Consider the following 22,261-nt stretch of genomic DNA (forward strand, 5'->3'; position numbering starts at 1 on the left):
CACGCAGGAAGAACTACATAACAATTACAAATGTGGACACCCTTAGTTCAGGGACTTACAAGTGACCAAGATTGTTGAGATAGTGGGTTTTCCTTAAATAAAGGGTCAACCATTCCCTAGAACAATTAGAAGAGTGTCCCTTTCCACTCGCCTCTCCATGGTCCTCAATAATGAAAACTTCTTTATTCTATAGTTAATTAGAACCCTCCGCTCTTTTCCCCTTTGTCTACTCCTGGCCCTTTCCCAAACCCTGTTTTTATAAATGCACAGGGTCCATGATTGAGAAAAAAAAATCAAAGGGAAGCCTAGTGATAATTTCTTTGTCTAAGACTCAAGGGGAGATACAGTCACTTTTTGATCGAGGATGTATACTTAGGCCAAAATCTTCTTTGAGTCTTTGTTTCTACTTTGGCCTAGGCTAGGGGAGGAGAAAGACTGTTCTCAGGATATACCCTGAGATGTAACCCTAATATATATTTATGAAGCACCTAATATAGCACCTAGCACATAATATGTAAAGAATAATGTTAAAAATAATAGTGATCATGATGAAGTTAATACAGTGTGGGCTGTATATGCTGCCATAATATGGGATAGGCTGTGCATAGTGAAATAATCTGGGACAGACCATGCATGGTCAAATAATGTGGGGAAGATGACACGTCATTCAGGAATTTAGGGAAGGCAAAGATTATGTCATAATGAATTGATTGTATACATCGATATAAGAAAGAATGGCATTTTAGTGAGCAGAAGAGAGTTTAGAAGCATATTCTTAAGGTTATCATGACCTAGGAAATTAGAAAGAGGGAAGGAACAATGTTTGTATGAAGGGCAATGTCAAGTAAAATGGCAATATGGTTGATCTAGGAGGTCGCATGTGAGGTGATTTAGGTCATTTTCTTTACTCTCACAGAGGAGGGTGAGATGCAAAGATAATCTTAGAACATTTTCCAACTCGGGGCTGACTAAGCTGTTCTGGCTATCATGACAGCCCCTTCTATTACTTCCTGGTGGTCTTACTTGGAGATGTGGGCTTGGATAAAGAGTATGAGCTTACCAAATGCAAGAGGGTCTTTTTGTTTTTTTGTTTTTTTGTTTTTTTTGGTCAAGGTATATTCTCTAGGACAGCCCACATGGCCCACCAGTGGCCCTGAATCTAGATTCTCTTCACATGCTCTCTTCAATAAGCAGGGGATCTGTGAGTTATTTTCAATGTTTCAAATGCCTAATGGAGACCGCGTGTTACCTACTCTCAGTTCATATCTGCATACCAAATTAAACTGAAATCCAACAATTCTTCACTCCAACTCTTGCTGATCTGTGGTAATTATGCAGTCACATGTGTCTTCATGGTTCAAAAATTCTTAATACATATGGTTTGAGAGATCTTTTACAAAAGCACAGGGTCCATGATTAATATGGTTTGGATGTGTGTCCATGCCCAAATCTCATATTAAAATGCAGTCTCCAACATTGGAGATTGGGCCTGCGGGGAGGAGATGGGATCATGAGGGAAGATTTCTCATGAATGGTTTAGCACAGTCCCTCTTGGTGGTGTCCTCGTGGTAGTGAGTGAGTTCTCTCAAGATCTAGTCATTAAGTGTGTAGCACCTCCCTCCTCGCTCTTATGCTCATGCTCTGACCGTGGATGTGCCTGCTCTCCCTTTTGCCTTCCACCATGATTGCAAATTTCCTGAGGCCTCTCCAGAAGCTGGGCAGATCCCAGCATCGTGCTTCCTGTACAGCCTGTAGAACCATGAGCTAGTTAAACCCCTTTTCTTTATTAATCACCCATTCTCAGGTATTTCTTTATAGCAATGTAAGAATGGACTAATACAATGATCTAGAAAAGGAAATAAAAGAGAATCATAGCGGTAAAATTTGGAGAATTACCGATTTGTGCATTCCCTCATTCATTCCACAAAAAATTAGCACCACTACTGGGCGCCAGGCACTTTTCCCAGCACTGGGGACACAAATATGAATACAGCAAAGGGTTATTCTAACAATAAGCTTGGAGTCAGCCTTTTTAGAAAAAAAAATGACTCTCGTTAGTGTACCTTAGAATCATTCAGCATTATCCATATTTGCCAAAGCTGAGACTGCCTTGGGTTTATCTCTGAAGAGAAGAAAAAAATTCATTGAAAAAGATGTGTCAATAGTTGTTCTTTTCAGGCAGTATTAAGAAGTATTAAGATTGAGTATTAAGAAAATACACAAGCGCTAACCCTCCATTAAGTAAGCCACTCATCGTCTGGGTGGAGAGTTAGCCCTTGTTTAGTTTCAATAAAATTACCTCCAAAAGAAACTCAACCCAGTAGAAACAACCAACTTTATTGGATAAAATAATGAAAGAATTGTCAGAAATTATTATGGATGTGTATTGTCCCTGCTTCTGTATTTCTGTGCCTCACAGCTGCATTAACATGGTTACTCTAATAAAAGAAACAGATGTTGGCTGGGAGAGCAAGGCTACAAAAGCCACACAGACAATTGCATAATTAGCCTTCAACTATATATTGTACCTTGCGGAAAGCAGTGTCATGAACCTATAGGAATCTATTAATACAATGGAGATCAGCAAATCCCGCAGGTTTGCAAAACCCACCCTTTTCTCCCGTGATTTTTCTTCTCTCCTTTGATCAAAGGAGTGTGACAAGTACTTAGACATGAACATTTTAAAATACCTTTTATCATTTCAATTAATCTGCCTAAATGAAGGAGCAAGTTTTCCAATTTTCAGAAATTTAATTGCCTATAGTTACTGCTCTAAAGTGGCAGAACGCAAGGGGGCATTAAACTGCTGCTGCTTTACACAGCATAAAAAGGCATTTTGGCCGGCGCGGTGGCTCACACCTGTAATCCCAGCACTTTGGGAGGCCGAGACGGGCGGATCACGAGGTCAGGAGATCGAGACCACCCTGGCTAACACGGTGAAACCCCGTCTCTACCAAAAATACAAAAATTATCCGGGCGTGGTGGCGGGCGCCTGTAGTCCCAGCTACACACGGGAGGCTGAGGCAGGAGAATGGCATGAACCCGGGAGGTGGAGCTTGCAGTGAGCCGAGATCACACTGCACTCCAGCCTGGGCGACAGAACAGACTCAGTCTCAAAAAAAAAAAAAAAGGCATTTTGACAGATTCCTAGTCTTCCCCACTTCACCATGCCACTGCATTTCCCAAAGAGCTGAGTATGAGTTAGAATGCTTTCAACAACCACTATTACAAAAACCTATCAACAGAGGCTTCAAAATTAAAGGCAGTCATTCACCTTTGATGACAAGAAGTCTGGGGGTACATGGGTCCAAGGGTAACTCAGTAGCAGTTGTTGGTGCAGCATCTCTGGTTCTCTTGTCCCTTCCTTCATGGCTAGAGGATGGTGGCAGCATTGTTCTGTCTCAGGTCTTTATAGGTAAGTATCTTACATAGGAAGCAAAATGGTGAATATAAAAAGGTTTTCTTGGTGTGCCTCTTTTCAAGGAGGAAAATCTTTCTCTGGCGCATACAATGAATTTTTTTTTTTTTTTGAGACGGAGTCTCGCTCTGTCGCCCAGGCTGGAGTGCAGTGGCCGGATCTCAGCTCACTGCAAGCTCCGCCTCCCGGGTTCACCCATTCTCCTGCCTCAGGCTCCCGAGTAGCTGGGACTACAGGCGCCCGCCACCTCGCCCGGCTAGTTTTTTGTATTTTTTTTTTGGTAGAGACGGGGTTTCATCGTGTTAGCCAGGCTGGTCTCGATCTCCTGACCTCGTGATCCGCCCGTCTCGGCCTCCCAAAGTGCTGGGATTACAGGCTTGAGCCACCGCGCCCGGACGCATACAATGAATTTAGGGTAATTTTTATTGGCAAGAAATGAACCACCTGTTCATTCTAAGACCAATTGCAGGTAAAGGAAATATCATTTTAATGATTTGCTTAGACTAGCCATAATTCATTCCTCAGAGCTAGGCACATGACTGCTGGAACAAAATTGGATTGTTGGCAAGGAAGAAAGCCTGGCTGCTGTGTAGGCACTTTAGAATATCTGCTAGAGGGCTCTGATGTAAACACAGGTTTTTCCTTAATTATTATAGCTTTACTTCTTTACTAATATGCCACACCATTAGCAACTTACAATTGTACAGTTTCACACTTTTACAAGGGGTTAACATTCAGGTTATCTTATTTGTTCTTCCAAACCACCCAGAGGAGGAAAGTAGAAGTGGGTATAATTTTCAGCATTTCACTGATATGCAGAAGTTCCTGGGTAAAGGAACTTGCCCAGGGTTGCACAGCTTAAAAAATATAATCTGGATTTTAATGTCTTCTTATTGCAATCTGATGCTCCTTTTGAAAATATTCACTGTAGTCTTTTGTAGCAATGAAAGTCACTTTGTCTTCCCCCTTGGTCATGCTTGTGGATAGCAGAGGAAGTCCTTGACTTTCTCTTCACCTCATACTACAGGAGTGTTATGAAATTAGAAAGAAGGAGCTTTGTAATCCCATAAGAACATGTGTCCTTCATTAATTAATTCAAGAATAATTTATTAAGTATCACCTCTACCAAGTACTGTAGTAAGTTATGGGGATAATAGAAGACAAGACATTCATGGTTACTAAAACTTAGAATCTGAGAAAGGTGACCGAACATGGAATAATCAATCACATTAAAGTCTGAGACATGCTTTGAAGGGGAAGTATAGGATATGTTGAAAGTATTTAGTCAAAGTATCAAATCTGGTCAATGGGAAAGGTGGTTAGAAAAAATTTCCAGAAGAATTGCTATTTAATCGGAAACTCTGAAAGTCACAAAGAGGGAAACAACCAAGTGATCAATATGCAGTAGTTGCTCAATAAATGCTTTTGAGTGTCTTTACAAAAACACCTTTATTGAGATATAATTCCCATAGCATACAATTCACCCATTTAAAGTGTATGCTTTAATGATTTCTAGTATATTCTGAGAGTTGTGTGTCCACGAACAAAATTGATTTTAGAATATTTTTATTACACAAGAAAGAAATCATGTATCCCCTAGCCATTACCCCGCCAAAATCCTCCTATCTCCACCCCACTAATCTACTGACAGTAAGTAGATTATTCTGGACATTCCATAGAATGAAATTATAAAATATGTAGTTTCTTCATAACCTAATCCTTTTAATTAGAATGCTTTCCAAGTTAATTTGTGTTGAAGCATGCATCAGTACTTTATTCCTTTTTATTGCCAAATACTGTTCCATTTTATGGATATAGCACATTTTATTCATACACTCATCAATTGATGGGCATTTGGATTATTCCCATTTGTTTAGCTATTATAAATAATGCTGCTGTGAACATTTGTGCATAAGGTTGTGTGTGTGTGTGTGTGTGTGTGTGTAGACATATGCTTGCACCTATAACTGTGAGTGAAATTACTGCATCAATGTTTAACATTTTGAGAAACTGCCAGACTGTTTTTCAAAGGAATTGAACCATTTTACATTCTCACCAACAATTATGGTGGTTTCATATCCTTACCAACACTTGCTATTTGTCCTTTGTTTTGATTATAACCAACCTAGTGTGTGTAAAGTGGTATCTCATTATGGTTTTCATTTTAATTTCCTTGGTGGCTAATAAAGTTGAGAATCTTTTCATGTGCTTATTGGTCAGTTGCTTATCTTTTTTGTCCTTCATGGTGCAAAAGTATTTAATCAACACATCAGTACACAAAAACACATAGCTTATAGCTCATTGATGTGAAAAGTCAGTACAGGTCCTTGTTTTTACTTTTAGAAACTCAAAGGATTGGGAATTAAGTTACTACTTTTTTTTTCTAGATATGTGACATATATGTTTTCTTGTAAGTAATATTCTACCAAACATTGTAGTAAACCAAAGCAGACAGATGACCAGTAAAGCTATTTACTACCTTCTGCTCATATTGAGCTCAATCAGTGGAACCCTATCGTGGTAGAAGAGATTTTAATAGGAAGAAGAAATTACAGAGTCTGTACCTACCCCAACAGCGAACCTAACAAATTGGTTTATACAGAAAGGATTTTCTGCAAATATGCACAGACACATTTATCATGCTATAAGAACAGGATATCTTTTAGTCTGTCTCCAACACATAACATATATTCATTGGTGCCCAGTAAAATAGGAGCAAAGGACAATGTAGGAAGCATGTTTGCCTTCATAGCACTAAAGGCTAAAAAGCACACAGCATATAATACTTTGATCCTTGAATAATCATGAACATTCCAAGATCATAGCCACTAGGTAAGCCTGAGTATTCATCTATCTATATATATATATTTAAATAATGCTTAAGAGACACTTCTCAAAACAGTGTTACTACATCAGGACCAGAAGAAGATATAGTGACACTATGACTGCAAATGTTAAGACTAGTAGTTGACTTTCACATGTAGTTTTTAGGAAAAGGTCATCTCTTTCATCAGCTGATTCCTAAAGCCAAGACAAGCTGTCATAGAAGATTCTGAAATATCAAGACAGGCAGCTGGCTTGAGTAACACGCTAGATAAATATAAAAAAACCCATTGAGACTGAAGGACTGAAATTCTGAACCATGTACAAAAGAGCTGTGAGTATGCAAAAAGATTCATGCAAAGCTGCTGGGACAAAGAGGGCTCCTGATAATGGGTTAGTCCATGCTGTTAACACACCAACATGTATGCTGGGCCAGGGGCCCTCCAGGTGAAATGCTTGACATGGGCTTTCTTCACAGGGGTCTGATTAGAAGCATCTGAGAGATGTTTTTACTTGGGGAGGAGAGGAGTATTAGGGTTACTAAACACTTCAGGAGGTATACTAAGGTTAATGAATACAAAGAAGGTGTTTCAGGAGGGTTAGGTCATTTTGGTTTTGACCCATCAATACATAACATGAGGGAATAGTTGCAGAACACAGTAAGTCTTTCCAAAATATATTCTTATGTCATTATTAGCTGAGCCTATTGGCCTTTTGGGCTGGTGACATCTGGAATGATCTCATTCATTGGCTGGAGGTAAGACCTAGTGCTTCAGATCGTTCTGGGAAGCTAACATAGAAGATGATCTACACAATGAAGTCACCACTAAACCACTGCTTAAGTCCAATCTCAGCCTTGGTTTTCTTCTTTGTAGTCCAGAAATCGTTCTTTAAATGCTATCAAACCTGTAAATGTGAACAGTATGTCAAATATGTCACCAACAACTTCCTCTTTATCGTGCTGTAATGTCGTAAAGGCTGCCATGTTAAATCCAAGCATCTGCCCCAGCAGCTGGTCTTTAATATACTTTTCTACCAAAGAAATATATTCACTAAAAGTAGGCATGTAGGTGAGTTTATTCTTTAATGTGTCTTCAAGTTCCTGACAGTATTTGTCCAAGAAATTTCTCTGTAATAACTGCAACTCGTTATCCAGCATAATATAGTATCCAGCTACAGCATAAAATTGTTCACCAGAGATGGAGGAGAAAGACAGTAAGAAGTTCTCTTCCTCTAAAGTGTTCATCCTCCCTCTGGAGCAGGCCTTTCGGTCTTCTATCCCGCCAGCGACCCAACAGACGGCTCTTTGTGTTGCTGCGGCTGCCTCTGTACAACCCGGCTTTGGATGACTGTCTATCAAATTCTTTGCCATTTTAAAATTGAGCTATTTATCTTTTTATTATATTCTCGTAAGAGTTCTTTATCTATTCTTGGTGTAAGTCCCTCATCACTTACATTATCTACACAAAATTTCTACTACGTTGAATTCTTTTTACCTTCTTACTGGTGTCATTTGAAGCAAAATTAAAAAAGGTTTCAGCCAGGCATGGTGGCTCACGCCTGTAATCTCAGCACTTTGGGGGGCCAAGGCCAATAGCTCACCTGGGGTCAGAAGTTCAAGACCAACCTGACCTACATGGTGAAACCCCGTCACTAATAAAAACACAAAATTAGCCAGCCTTGGTGGTGGTTTCCTGTAGTCCCAGCTACTCGGGAGGCTGAGGCAGGAGAATCGCTTGAACGCGAGAGGCAGAGGTTGCAGTGAGCTGAGAGTGCGCCATTGCACCCCAGCCTGGCCAACAAGAGCAAAACTCTATCTTAAGGGAAAAAAAAAGTTTTCAATTTTGATGATGCCTGGTCATTTGTTTTTGTTGACAATGATGCTTGTGTTTTGTGTCAGATATTTTAAAAAATTGCATAATTCAGGATCATGAAGATTTTCTTTTAAGGTTTTATAGTTATTTTTATTGCTTCTCAGATTCTATAGTTTTGTTGTAACTCTGAACACTTAGGACTTTGATTACATTTTGAGCTAATTTTTGTATATGATGTCAATTGAATGGTTGAAATTCTACCAGTAAGTGTGAGACTCTGGTCTTTACATCAACATCAACCTCACTTGGGAATCTTTTTCACAATGCAGATACTCAGGTCTCCATCCCAAATCTCTCAATCATAACCTTTGAGGGTATAGCAGAGAATCTGCATTTTCACAAGTTCACAGGTGGTTCTTATATACTTTAAAAGTTGAAAGGTGTTGCCTTAGAAAGTTGCAAACAACTTTACCATTCATTCCTACTAACCAACCTCCTCTCCAGCTCTGCCATGGGAAAGTATCACTTTAGTGGTAACTGGAAGAACATTTTTTATTTTAAAATGGTAGATAGTAACCCTCAACATTCAGCAAAGGGTGACTCAACATCTCTGACTGTTTCAAACCAGAAGATTGTCTTGTCCAACTACACTTTTAATGTTTTATATTAAAATTATTATTCATCCAGAGTCTGTATTTTCACATGGTTTAAACACTGGCTTACATTCATGTTCAAGTAAAACCTTTCTGTGGACTAACAAAAGTCCGTAGACTCTAATTTTGTGGGCTCTGACTTATGACACACACACATACACACACACACACACACACGTTTTGTTTTTTGGGTTTTTTTGTTTGTTTGTTTGTTTTTGAGATGGTGTCTTGCTCTGTTGCCCAGGCTGCAGGGCAGTGGGGCAATCTTGGCTCACTGCAAGCTCCGCCTCCCGGGTTCACGCCATTCTCCTGCCTCAGCCTGCCTCAGCCTCCCGAGTAGCTAGAACTACAGGTGCCCGCCATCATACTTGGCTAATTATTATTTTTGTTGTTGTTGTGGTTGTATTTTTAGTAGAGACGGGGTTTCACCATGTTAGCCAGGATGGTCTTGATCTCCTGACCTTGTGATCCGCCCATCTCAGCCTCCCAAAATGCTGTGATTACGGGCATGAGCCACCGCGCCCGGCCTGTTTTTTGGATTTTTTTTGAGATGGAGTCTTGCTCTGTCTCCCAGGAAGGAGTGCAGTGGCATAATCTCAGCTCACTGCAACCTCTGCCTCCTGGGTTCAAGCGATTCTCCTTCCTCAGCCTCCTGAGTAGCTGGAATTACAGGTGTGCACCACGATGCCGAACTAATTTTTGTATTTTTAGTAGAGACGGGCTTTCACCATATTGGTCAGGCTGGTCTCGAACTCCTGACCTCGTGATCTACTGGCCTTGACTTCCCAAAGTGCTGGGATTACAGGCATGAGCCACTGCACCCAGCCACACATTAGTTTTTTAAAATTGCCTTTTAAATATATTAGGACATTAACAAATAAAAAATTATATTTCTGGGTGAAATATTTGTTCTAAGGAAAAACAGTTATTTTATAAATTGTCTTTAGCTTGAAAACTGAGAAGACATAGTAATACAATATACATATTCTAGGCTTATCATAGTTTACTGATGTATTCTGTAATGTGGTTAGCTATTTATTCCAGCTTTTTCAGATACATTTTGATGCAGCAAGCATCTCAGCAGTAAATAGAATATAAGAAAGACAATTTCAGAGTATGCAATTTTGATCACATGCTTTTAAAGGAGTAAGACAGTCAACCTATTAAAGAAAACTCAACTTACGCATGAATTCTAAGATACCTGGGTTTATTTGAATAAGAGATTAAAAACACCCTATACCCTGAACACATGTATCATTTGGTAACTCTTAAAATAATTATTTGAAACTAGATAGTATTGAATATTGTCCTTTTTATCTATGTGCATTACATACAAACACCCACACACATTCACACACATGCATTAAAAATAAGTCATTCAAACCACCCCAGTCTCCTATATATCTAGAATCTATTCTATCCTGGTCCATCATATAATTCTACAAAAGGACTGAATCACCAGATCACTGCTTATAAGTAGGTTTGGTCTCATAGTTGGAACTTTTGTACATACAGATTATTATAATTTCAGGTTAAGCAAAAGCTCTATGTTGGTTTGTATTCATGGCATGTCCTTTGCAAAATGTCAACTCCTCTCTATTCTTTTAAGAGAAAGACAAATTATTATTGCACAGATGGAAACATTTCTGGCCTACATGGGAATGACTTCCCTTCCCATTGCCAAGGATAAATAGTACAAGTACAGTTGCTCCTGCCAGGCAGAACTTTCATCTCAAAGAAGTTTTGATGCGTAAGATTTATATTTATGACATAAACATTTGTAGCTCTCCATGGAGATGAGAAGTGTTTAAGAACTTAAACTCTGTAGTCACATAGACCTGCGTTCAAATACTGCCTCTACCAGCTACTAGCTATGCAGTTCTGGACACGTCACAATTCTAAGTCTCAGTCACTTCCTTTCTGAAACTGAAGGAGTGTGGATACCTACCTCCTTGTCCTTATTGGAAGACAAATACATAAATTCGTGCATTTCAAACAATCCAGTTAAATCCATGTACCCATTCGGTAATTTCAAGGTTACTTATAGAAGGGCTAAAGGTGATGACCTAAAGAGTACCACGTTTTAAATGAAACCTTTGCAAAGAATGTACTCATCACTTCTAATGACTATCACTTGCTTTTATGATCCTAAGTAATATGGGTTAGTAATTAATTTTATATTTGAGCCATTTTATAGATTTCTCTAAGCTTCATTCATTCATATAAACCCAATCTCAAATATTCATAGAATTTGTAACTCCAACTGCACAGTTCACTTCATAGCTCTCAACTGATTTATATTTTCCAATGCCTAACTTTCAGAGAGTGTTAACTTGACAGATGAGAAATATTTTTGCCTTTTCTTTCCCTCATGGATCTTGCTGAGAGAAACACCTAGAAAGCCCATGAGAATGGAAGGGAGAGAAGCTCTTTATTGTGGTTTGGCCAATGACTGCTGTTTTTAACATGCCAGTTCCTATGGGCAAAACGCTGAAAGAAAATTGCGCTTAAAAAGTAGTGTTCCATGCAATCTGCAGAAAAGTTTGGAAATTCACTTGGGTCTCTCAGGAAATTAAAAAGCAGGAAAAATTGTACCAAAAAGATTAAGACAATTTTTAGATTACAAACACTTTCTGGGCAAGGATTCAAACCAATTCAAATAAGCAGCATAGAGGAGAACAAGGGAGGATTCAAGGACGAATGGGTAACACAAAATTGCAGGGTTAGGTTAATTGGTATGGGTGGGAAGGCTTTCTATCAGGTTTAAGCAGTGAGCGTGTCTAAATAACGCTGAGAAAATTGAGTTAGAAAGTGTACACACAACACTTAGGAACCATGATGATTGCATTTCTGCTTAAACCAGAGATTGAGCTAACGGAAATCTTTTTTCTGTTTATTCACATGTGCAAGAGAGAAAGGATATCTAGAATTAAATCTGAAGGCAAGCTCATGAGCTGAGTTTGTTGTCTGCAACTCTAATACAATGATCCTGGTTGCAGATCTTTTAAAAAGTGCTTTTACTTACTTAGCTTCTCACTTATGTCAAATAAAATTTAAACAGTGAAAGTGCATAAGCTCAATTGCAGGAGATTGGGGAAGCAAGCATAATCAGTTTTCTACAATTTTGTATATGATCATCATGGCAGTCAAAGTTGATGTTACATGTATTTCTGTTTAGTTTTTCATTCAGTCTTTTTGAAAGAGTACATATTTGCTAAATCCAAGCTTTAAACCTGATGGTTTTTTATTTGCGAAAAAATTGGACAACCTTGCTTGGCAAAGAGAATGTTGGGCTATTTGCATAGAATATTTCTAATGCTATTAAAAGAGGAGATGGAAAGAGAGGGATGATTCAGATAATCAGTTAATGTTTGTAAACCTAACAACAATATGCATTTTCATGCTGTTCCTTCATACATAAGATTACTTTCCTCAAATATCTGGCATTGTTATAAGTAGTCAATGTCATTCTTTAAAACTTATAGTACATCACTCTTGAGTGTTTAGTTTCCTCATTGAAAGCAACTGAAACAATCTCTTGATACCCTGAGGAAAAAAATGAATTTAATAAAAAGTTTTAGGAATTCACAGAGTAGACTAAAGGCTGGAGAATCAGACTCGTAAGGTAGAAGGAGGGCAGGAGAGGTAGAGGAAAAGCTTGATTGAGGCTTGCAATCAGGGAGCTCAGTACCATATTTAAGAATACAACAGGCCAGGCGTGGTGGCTCACGCCTGTACTCCTAGCAGCTTGGGAGGCTGAGGCGGGCAAATCACGAGGTCAGGAGTTAAAGGCCAGCCTGGCCAAGATGGTGAAACCCCCATCTCTACTAAAAATATAAAAATTAGCCAGGCGCGGTGGCTCACACCTGTAATCCCAGCACTTTGGGAGGCCGAAGTGGGTGGATCACAAGGTCAAGAGATCGAGACCATCATGGCCAACATGGTGAAAACCCATCTCTACAAAAATTCAAAAATTAGCCAGGTGTGGTGGTGGGCACCTGCAGTCCCTGCTACTCAGTAGGCTGAGGCAGGAGAATCACTTGAACCTGGGAGGCAGAGGTTGCAATCAGCCAAGATCATGCCACTGCACTCCAGCCTGGGAACAGAGCGAGACTCCATCTCAAAAAAAAAAAAAAAAAAAATCAAGTAAAAAAGAGTAGATTTGGACCTTGTGATTGGTGCATGTATGTCCATATGGCTGTTAATTAAATGGACAGAACAGGATTCTATAGCTCTTGTCTGTCTAGCTTCTATAGAGGGATATGAAGAATTGCATATTTTCAATGAAGAATTGCCGTCCAAGGAGGAAAGACGTTGAATGCCTCGCGAGCGCACGCGCACACACACACACACACAAAATCTCTCTCTCTCTCTCTCTGTTTTATACAAATACACTCTAGTGCTCAAAAAATGCTTTTTAAATTTATAGCATTTGAGTCAGGTAAGATTAAACGAACCTAGGGTAGCAATACGGTCATCTGTAATGACTTGCTAATAAAGGTTTGCTAGAGCTAGTCACAGCTTACAAAGAAAGTTCCAGAATATGTATTCTATAAAAGTATAGATGTTTTTATTGATATATAATGGTCATACATATTTGGGGGTATATGTAACATTTTGATACCTGTATACAATGTGTAATGATCAAATCAGAGTAATTGGGACTTCTGTCAACTTAAACAGTTGCCTTTTCTTTGTGTTGGAAACATTAAAATTCTTCTTTTCGAGCTATTTTGAAATGAACAAATTATTGTTAACTATAATTTCCCTAGTGTACTATCTATATTCTATGAATTTAAAATTGGCACAAAGTAAATAGTGTTTCTGGTGAAAGTTTCCTTTGAAGATATTGGGGAAGAATCATGATTCACCAAGATGTCATGGTTTAAGAACCTTTTTTTAGAGATGGAGTCTCACTTTATTGTCCAAGCTGAAGTGTACTGTTGCAATCATAGGTCACTGAAATCTCAAATTCCTGGGCTCAAGCAATCCTCCCATCTCAGTCTCTTGAGTAGCTGGAACCACAGGTGTGTGCCACCATGCCCAGGTATTTTTAAATTTTTTTTGGAGAAAGGGGGTTTCACCATGTTATCTAGGCTAGTCTTGAACTCCTGGACTCAAGCAATCTGCCTGCCTCAGCCTCCTAAAGTGTTGAGATTATAGGTGTGAGCCACTGCACACAGTCAAAAATTTCTGAGTATTAACAAATACTAACTTTATATATTATATATATATTATTATATATATTATGTATATATTATTTTATATATATAAAATAATAAACCAGGTATAAGTCAAGAGAATCATCTCAGTTAAACGTGCTATCCAGATTCAGAACCAGGGTTGGATTTAAGGCATAATAGAGAGTCTAAAGGTGTATTTTGAATAACTTGACTATTTAACTCTTTACTATGGTTTGACTGTTTGAATGTGTCCCCTACAAAATTTATGTTGAAACTTAGTACTCATTGTGTTGGTATTAAGAGTTAGGGCTTTTTGAGAAGTGATTAAGTCATGAGGTCCCTGCCCTTATGAATGAAGCAGCTGGTGGAAACTAACTTAGGTGCTTTTGCTCTTTTGCTCCTCTGCCATGTGAGGACACAGCATTCAAGGCACCATCTTGAAAGCAGATATCTGGCTCTCACCAGACACTGACCCTGCTGGTACTTTGATCTTAAATTTTCCAATCTCCAGAACTGTGAAAAATAAATTTCTATTATTTACAAATTATTCAGCTACATGTATTTTGTTTAAACAGCCCAAAACTGATTAAGACATTTCTCTATCCAATATCTTAAAATAAAAAAGTAGTAGTATCAGTGGACACAAAATTTTGGTGCATGACTTTTATGTTCTTTCTGTTTTTCATTTAATTTTTCTTAGAGTTTTTAATTTTTTTTCTAAGAGGTGTCTACTTCAAATTTTACAAGTTTTTGGAGACTTCGCCACAATTAGATATATGGACAATTTTAGCGCCATGTGATTTGTGCCAAAAGAGAGTAAGAAAGTGAGGAATAAACAATACATTGTGCAGCCAAATGAATGATTAATTATCATTATTCTTTGAAGAGATGAGGACTCATTGTGAGGTGTCATTATGAGGCCCAGGCTGGTCTTGAACTCCCGGACTCAAGCAACCCTCCCGCCTCGGCCTCCCAACGTGTGGGATTATAAGCGTGAGTCACTGTGTCCAGCCCCAAATGAATCATTTAGGCTAAAGACATGTTTATACTTTGGCTTTTTCTTGTTATTTCTGTTGCTGTTCTTCAAAACTACTTTTGAGGCTTGCCTAAGAGCATAAGGAGTTGAATTTTAATCTTCTAAATGAAAAACTCCATGTTTCATTAAAGAAAAAATATGCAGATTTTTTTCTGAATTACTGTGACTATGAATTTATTTCACTGGAATGCAATTTAAAACCATTACACTAATTTCTTATGCAAATATATCAAAATTGACAATTTTTATTTTGTTTATAACTCATTGAACACTTATTCATGTAAATGGGGAAAAGTGACTTGTTATCAAAACAAAAATAAAGTAGGAATTAAACTGGCAATTTCCAAAAGCATAGTTAAATTATTTCAAAGGAAAATCCCTGGATGAGTGGCAGAAATCCATTAGGACAAGCAAAGTTGTGTCCATTCTTGGAGAATCTGAGCCAGGGGTTGCAGTAAATCGGGTTCCTTGTGAAGTTTTGTGGCCTACTGCAAAGTCTTCACTAGCACGTTGGATGCTGTTTGTACTATTCAGTGTTCTTGGTTGCAAACAACGAAAGAAGACTTTGGCTGATTAAACAATGAGTTTGTTAAAAGAATATTGTGGGTTTGTCTAATTGTTGAGGTCCTGGAAAACAAAACTCAAAGTTAGCAGCCAGAAACTATGTTCAAAATTGGATAATAAATTGGCTCATTGATAAAACTGAAAGTTTTGCTTGGTCCTATAATTTTCAGATACTGCTACTGTTGCTATAAAGACAAAGTGATCCATTATTACCACCCTCACTTTTTGAATGACTGGTTCTGATGCACTTACCAGACTGTGGCTAGGTCAAATGCCTCTGTCACAGCACTGTAGCTCTAACGGTGGAAGACAGATAGTCATAAGATGAGGAACTGCAGAAACACAGAAAAGAGCTTCAGTATCCTAAAAGTGGGAGTGTAGAATTCATTCTTTATTTTCTGTAGGGAGTTCATAAAAACCCCACAAATTACACTCTAATATAACCATATGTAAAGCTTATTTTAAAGGATATTCCAAAAGAGCCTCCAAAATATTTTCCCTCATCAGCATTTCCCATTAGTTAAAGTAACCATCTTAAAAAATATATATTAAGGCCAGGTGCCATGGCTCAAACCTGTAATACCAGCACTTTGGGAGGCCGAGGCGGGCGGATCACCTGAGGTTGGAAGTTTGAGAACAGCCTGGCCAACATGGCAAAACCTCGTCTCTACTAAATATACAAAAATTAGCCAGGCGTGGTGGCATGCGCCTGTAATCCCAGCTCACTCGGGACACTGAGCCAGGAGAGTTGCTTGAACTTGGGAGGTAGAAGCTACAGTGAGCCGAGATAGATCATGCCATTCATTGCACTATAGCCTAGGCAACAGAGTGAGACTCTCTCTCTCTCTCTCTCTCTCTCTCTCTCTATATATATATATATATATAGTTTTCTGGGAATCTAGGGAGCTTGCTTTCTTTGATAGTTACAAAAGACTCTCTCTCTCTCTCTCTCTCTCTCTCTCTCTCTCTATATATATATATATATATATATATATATATATCTCACATTTGGAAGAAGGATGCTAATAAGCTCCTATGACCACAAATCTTAAGTAAATTTTTTTCCTGGTTGACAGAATGGAACATGGAAAGATGATTACATTTTTGAAGGATGGAGGAATGTGGAAGGGGAAAACTCTAGGGAGTAACTTTATTACTATCCCCTGAATTTTCAGTCAAATACTAATCCAGGTGATATTGTGAAAGAACTTTGCAGAAGACATTTTGGAATATTAATCAACTCCCTTTAACATAAGGAGATTGTGATGGTGAGCCCAGTGTAATCTTGAGTCTTTAAAAACCGAAGTGGGAAGCGGAAGTGTCAGAGAGATGCAGAAGAGAGAAGCAAGAGGAGAAATGAGGCTAACAGGGAGGTCAGAGAGATGCAAAGCATGAAAACCAATTGTGCTGTTGGCTTTGAAGATGGAGTGAAGAAAGCTATGAGCCAAGGATGGGCATTTCAACGTTCAGAAGTTGAGAATGACCCACTTCACCCACTGCTACCAGCCAGCAAGAAAATGAGAACCTCAGATATACAATTGTAAAGATCTGAATTTGGCTGACAACCTGAATAACCTTGAAAACAAATTTTTCCCGGAGATGCCAGAAAGTAACACGGTAACATGTTGATTCTGGCTTTGCGAAACCTGAAACAGAAAACTAGCTGGGCCTGGGAATGCCTAGATAGCTAACCCACAGAATTCTCATATAATAAATTTCTGTGGTTTAAGTCACTCTGTTTGTAGTAATTTGTTTTGGTAGCAATACAAAACTAATAAAAGAACAGAAGTGGCTGAGATGTGGAATAAAAGCTGGTCTTTTAACAAGTGAGCCATATAGATAAGACAACATACCAGCACCAAGTGCCTTGGGTATAGATATTCAGAGGTGGGAAGTAGAATTTGGAAGGAAGAGGAAAAATACTGTGAAAAGCAATCTGAAGACTATTGAAGACATACTTGATCTTCATTCCTGCTCTTGGGTTTCCACCCTGAATATACCCCTTTTTGTAGAATATTACCGTCATTTACAGATCAAAAGATCTTTGCTTTAAATCTGTAAGAATGACCAATAAAAATGGAGGAAAATTTAGAATTTCTACAGATTGGTGCAGAAAGCAAAATATATTTCCTTGATCCACAGACCCCACAATGTAGTCAGAACTCTTTTCAGTATTTTCCTCAATGAGTATGTGGGTGTCATAAAGTATGCCAATATTAGGTACTGAATATTTACATAGAAAGTAATCCTTCATTTCCCAAACACTGAATGTATTTTTTAAACAATGACAATATTTGCTCTTATTTGTTTATCCTTCTATAATTTAAACATTTGAGTAGGTTTTGGTTTAAAAATAGAAAATAAAAAGTAACAGATGGGTTGAGTTATTTCCAAATTGACATTTGTTATAATTACCTGGGATAAGAAGATAAAGACTTTTGGTTCAATGAATGTAACACTGTTAAAAGTTTGTTGTCAGACTTTGATATATGACCAAATTGAGAATTTTGGAATGTTGGGAGACAATCAAATTAGGATACCTCTGATGTCCTGGAATTGACAGCAACTGAGTAATTTTGGAGGCAACGAGAGAGAATCAAAGTATCCCAGCTAGAGGTAGCTGGAAGTAGGAGTAGAATGTTCCGTGAGGTAGAGGTAGGATTAGAATACCACGTTGTGCACATGTACCTAGTACTTAAAGTGCGTGTGTGTGTGTGTGTGTGTGTGTGTATAAAGTATATGTATATATAAAGTATATATATGTATAAAAGAATATCATATATTTTTATTCATATTGTCTTTTGACCAGTCACCTGAGGCTGCATTTCAAGTGTGGCAAAACACTGAAAAAGTCACTTAAAATTGACAAATTAGGAACAATGTATATTAAAAACAAAATGAATAATAAAAATATTCCTCTATATCAGCCAGGACTCTGTGCTATAATAATTGAAAATGGCAATTTAAAATAACTTTTAAAATAAAATAACTTTATTGGCTCACATAATTTGAAAGTCTGAGGGTAAATACGGCCTTGTCACTGGCTCTAAGACAGCATTGGGGACCCTCTGAGTTGTCAGCCACATCTTAAGGCTTGTTTCTATCATAATAGAAAAAACGAATGTCCCAATCCTAGTCGTCAAACAAATCATGTCACACTACCCAAAAAGAGAGATAGAAATGGCTTCTGATAGCTTTTTTTTTTTTTTAAACTATCAAAGAAAGAAAGCTCTCTATATCCCCAGAAAAACACCTACTCTTTCTGCTTTGGCCCCAAGTCAGTCACATGCCTTATTTGTTACCCAATCTCAGTTACAGGAAATTGTCATATGCTGACTGGCTTAGGCCTAGGTTAGTTGAATTAATAGAACCTACAACTGGGAGATAGAGTCCATCTCTACCAAACACATGGCATCACAAAATAATTGTTGGGGTAACTCTCTTAATGGTCACTATGATCTCCATCTGAAAATCTCAGATTCCTTCCTTGATTCCTTAGAAAAGATTAGCTCCCATAATAATTTGCATATCTCTCATGATAAGAATTTTTGCACATCGTAGATTTTCTACGTCTACTGCTGAATTTTTATCTAAAATTTTGTAGTGAAATTTGTCAAACATACAGATAAATTGAAAGAATTATAGATTGAATATTTTATATTTACTCTCCACCTAGATTCCACAATTATCATTTTGCTATATTTGCATTGTCATGTATCTGTCCATATGTGTATCTATCCATTAATCAAATTTACTATATTCTGCTGGATTCTAGTCTGTTTGAAGGAAAGACAACTTCTGTATTGTTCAATGTTGTATCCTCTGCATACTAGCATAATATCTGATATATAGAAAGATCTCAATAAACATTAGGGAAGGAAGAGAAGGAGGTAAGGAAGGACGGAGTCAGGGAGGTAAAGACTGCTTTTTTGTGTGTGAAATAAGGGTTTATTTTCAGCTTAACCAGAGCAACATGTACCACAATAGGTCACGCTCAATTTAAGAGGTCACTAAGCAATATCGTATATTAAAGTCAACATGAATTTTAGACCATGTCTTTGAAAATGAGTACAAAATTAGGGCTATTAATGTTTTTTTCAGTAGTTGGGTACATGATCAGAAATCCACATACACATTCATATCTATTTTCCTTTAGCCAGACATCATTCAAAACATAGTTTATGAAATAATTTTGGTGGAATTAAACTTGAAATGTTCATAATTGTATAATTAATTATAATCAACTTTGATTACATTTGCTAATTAATGCAAGTTCATAAGCATGGCACTTTGTGCAGTGACTCGCAGCAGTAGCTGTGAGAAGGATGGTGGTTTGAGTATGAAAATACATTCAAGAATTCTTCTTTATGGTTTCTTCTGAAAACCTCCAACAGGCAGCTTCTAAAGGTCCGTGAGGTCACATTTGTCCTTTCATCTCCAGATTGTTGGCAAAGGTTAAGGGTTCATTTGGCAATCAACTGCAGTGTCAGTTCAAGTGCTGCTAAAGCCATCTGTGAAGTGAGTGTGTCAGCAGGATAACAGAAGGACACTACACCTACTTGCTAGAACAGAGAGGTGATCTGCCAATGGCATTTAAGGAGAGCAACATTTAACCTAGGCAACTACTGCAGGAATCATTTCAGAGCCCCTTTAAAATAGAAAAAATATCAATAACTTTGCAGTTGGAATTGGGACATCTGCTTCTACAGGCTCAGAGATACCATGGTTCTCAACATACAGAAGGTCGATGTGTCTAATTTTATCCCTTTTTTATTCCTCAAGGGGATGGTAAACTCAGGAAGCAAGCCTTATACAAGTTAAATACTTTTTTTTAATTTCAAAAAAGACATTTCTGTTGGGAAAGTAAAAATTCGTCTACGTTTATGATTTAAAATTGGCTTTCTGTTGTGAAATATATTTTAGTGATTAATGCAAACAACAAATATTTGCAGTTTTATGTGTGTATCATGTGTTCCTATTGGTTACACATAAACACTCTTTTGTATTCTTTATCAATAAACCTGAGTAGCAGAGAAAATTTTATTATCCCCATTTAATTGTTGAGAACACTGACAATCAGAGGAAAAGAAACTGATAGGCCTTTAGGACCAGGTCTACTGCCTCATAACTTCGTTGTATTGCCTTATCCCTTGACAACTATCTTCTTGCCTTATGAAGAAGCTATGTCTTTTCAGTCAATAATGCTATATTTTCACAATGAAAAGAATCTATAGAATTTTTGGAGCCAATGAGAGAATAAGTGGATATGTTTACCTATATTATGTTGGGTTTGTGTAGTGATTTGCGGGGCTAAGGCTAAGAATCTATTTTATGCAACTGCCACCCTTTTTTTCCTTAACTGCCTTCCAACAAAGAGTCGAATTTCCATATGAAGGTGATTTTTAATCAGAAATAAGCAATCTCAATTTTGTATATGTGTTGCACCTTGGTGAATATTTTTGTCATTTGGGCCAAATTACACTAACAGGACTCTTTCTGTTCCAAGTGCCAGAAACCTGCTTATGAGGCTTACACAAAACAGGACTTTTATAGCCTCGGGAAATAAAAATCGACCTGGGAAAGTCTAAGCTTCTGACAGAACTGAGTCCAGGAGCTCAAATGATGTTTTCAGGACTTTCTCCTTCCTTTGTGTGAGTCTGCTTCCTTTCAGGGTGACGTTAGTCTCTGGCAAGCCTTCCTTTAAGGTAGAAGAAGGATTAATAGCAGATCCAGACTCACATCCTATTCACTTAGCAGTACTCGTTCATTTTTTAGCGTGAACATACATTTGTTTATAAATAAAAATAATATGTACTTATGGTGTACAGCATGATGTTTCGAAATATGTGTATGTTATAAAATGATAACCATAATCAATCTAACACATCCATTGCCTTACATAGTTACCGTTGTGTGTTTGTGCATGTGTGATGAGAACACCTAATGTCTATATTCTTAGCAAATTTCTAGTATATAATATATTATTATTAATTGTAGTCACCATATTTAAATTAGATTTCCAGAACTTATTCATCTTATAATTAAAAATATGTTTTCTGTAACCAACATCCCATTTCCCTCATGCCTTGACCCTTGATAACTACACTTCTACTCTCTGTTTCTGTGAGTTCAAGTTTTTAAGACTCTACAAGCAATAGTTGTCTTTCTGTATCTGGCTTATTTCACTTAACATCATGCCCCCCAGGTTTATCCATATTGCAAATAGCAGAATTTCCTTCTCTTTTAAAACTGAATAATATTCCACTGTGTGTGTATATACACATATGATGTATAGGTACAATTTCTACATATACAATATACAATCTAAGTACCTCTTAAAGATGAATGGATACATTGTAATATATAGTAATATATATATTTACTTATATAATTTTCTAATTCATTGGTCTGTTGAGAAACATTTAGACTGTTTCCATATTTTGACTATTGTGAATAATGCTGCAATGAACATAGGAGTGCAGATGTACCTCTAAATAGTGATTTTATTTCCTTTAGATAGACACCTAGAAATGAGATTTCTGCTGGATCATCTGGTAGCTTTTTTTTTTTGAGGAGCCTCCATGCTGTTTTCCATAATTTTTCCCAATTACATTTCTACCAACAGTATATAAGGGCTCCCTTTTCTCTACATCCCTACCAGTGCTTGTTATCATTTGCCTTTTTTGATAGTAGCTACCCTGACAGGTATGAGGTACTATTTCCTGTGGTCTTCATTTGAATTCCCGTGATGATTGAACATCTTTTTATGT

The 22,261-nt window shown here is 37.6% G+C and overlaps 1 protein-coding gene across 1 annotated transcript; it reads right to left on the reverse strand.

Moving 5' to 3' along the window:
• Positions 1-7,091: 7,091 nt before the first annotated feature.
• Positions 7,092-7,531, reverse strand: LOC126955943 (ADP-ribosylation factor-like protein 2-binding protein). The gene has a single exon (XM_050792699.1). It carries the CDS (start codon positions 7,485-7,487, stop codon positions 7,092-7,094), a length of 396 nt encoding a protein of 131 aa, XP_050648656.1. The 5' UTR covers positions 7,488-7,531.
• Between the last annotated feature and the right edge of the window lie 14,730 nt (positions 7,532-22,261).

This window comes from Macaca thibetana, chromosome 6 (genome assembly GCF_024542745.1).
Source record: "Macaca thibetana thibetana isolate TM-01 chromosome 6, ASM2454274v1, whole genome shotgun sequence".
NCBI classification, from domain to species: domain Eukaryota; kingdom Metazoa; phylum Chordata; class Mammalia; order Primates; family Cercopithecidae; genus Macaca; species Macaca thibetana.

Coding starts and splice junctions, on each gene's coding strand:
- LOC126955943 (XM_050792699.1), bottom strand. CDS start 7,487: ATGAACACTTTAGAGGAAGAGAACTTCTTACTGTCTTTCTCCTCCATC.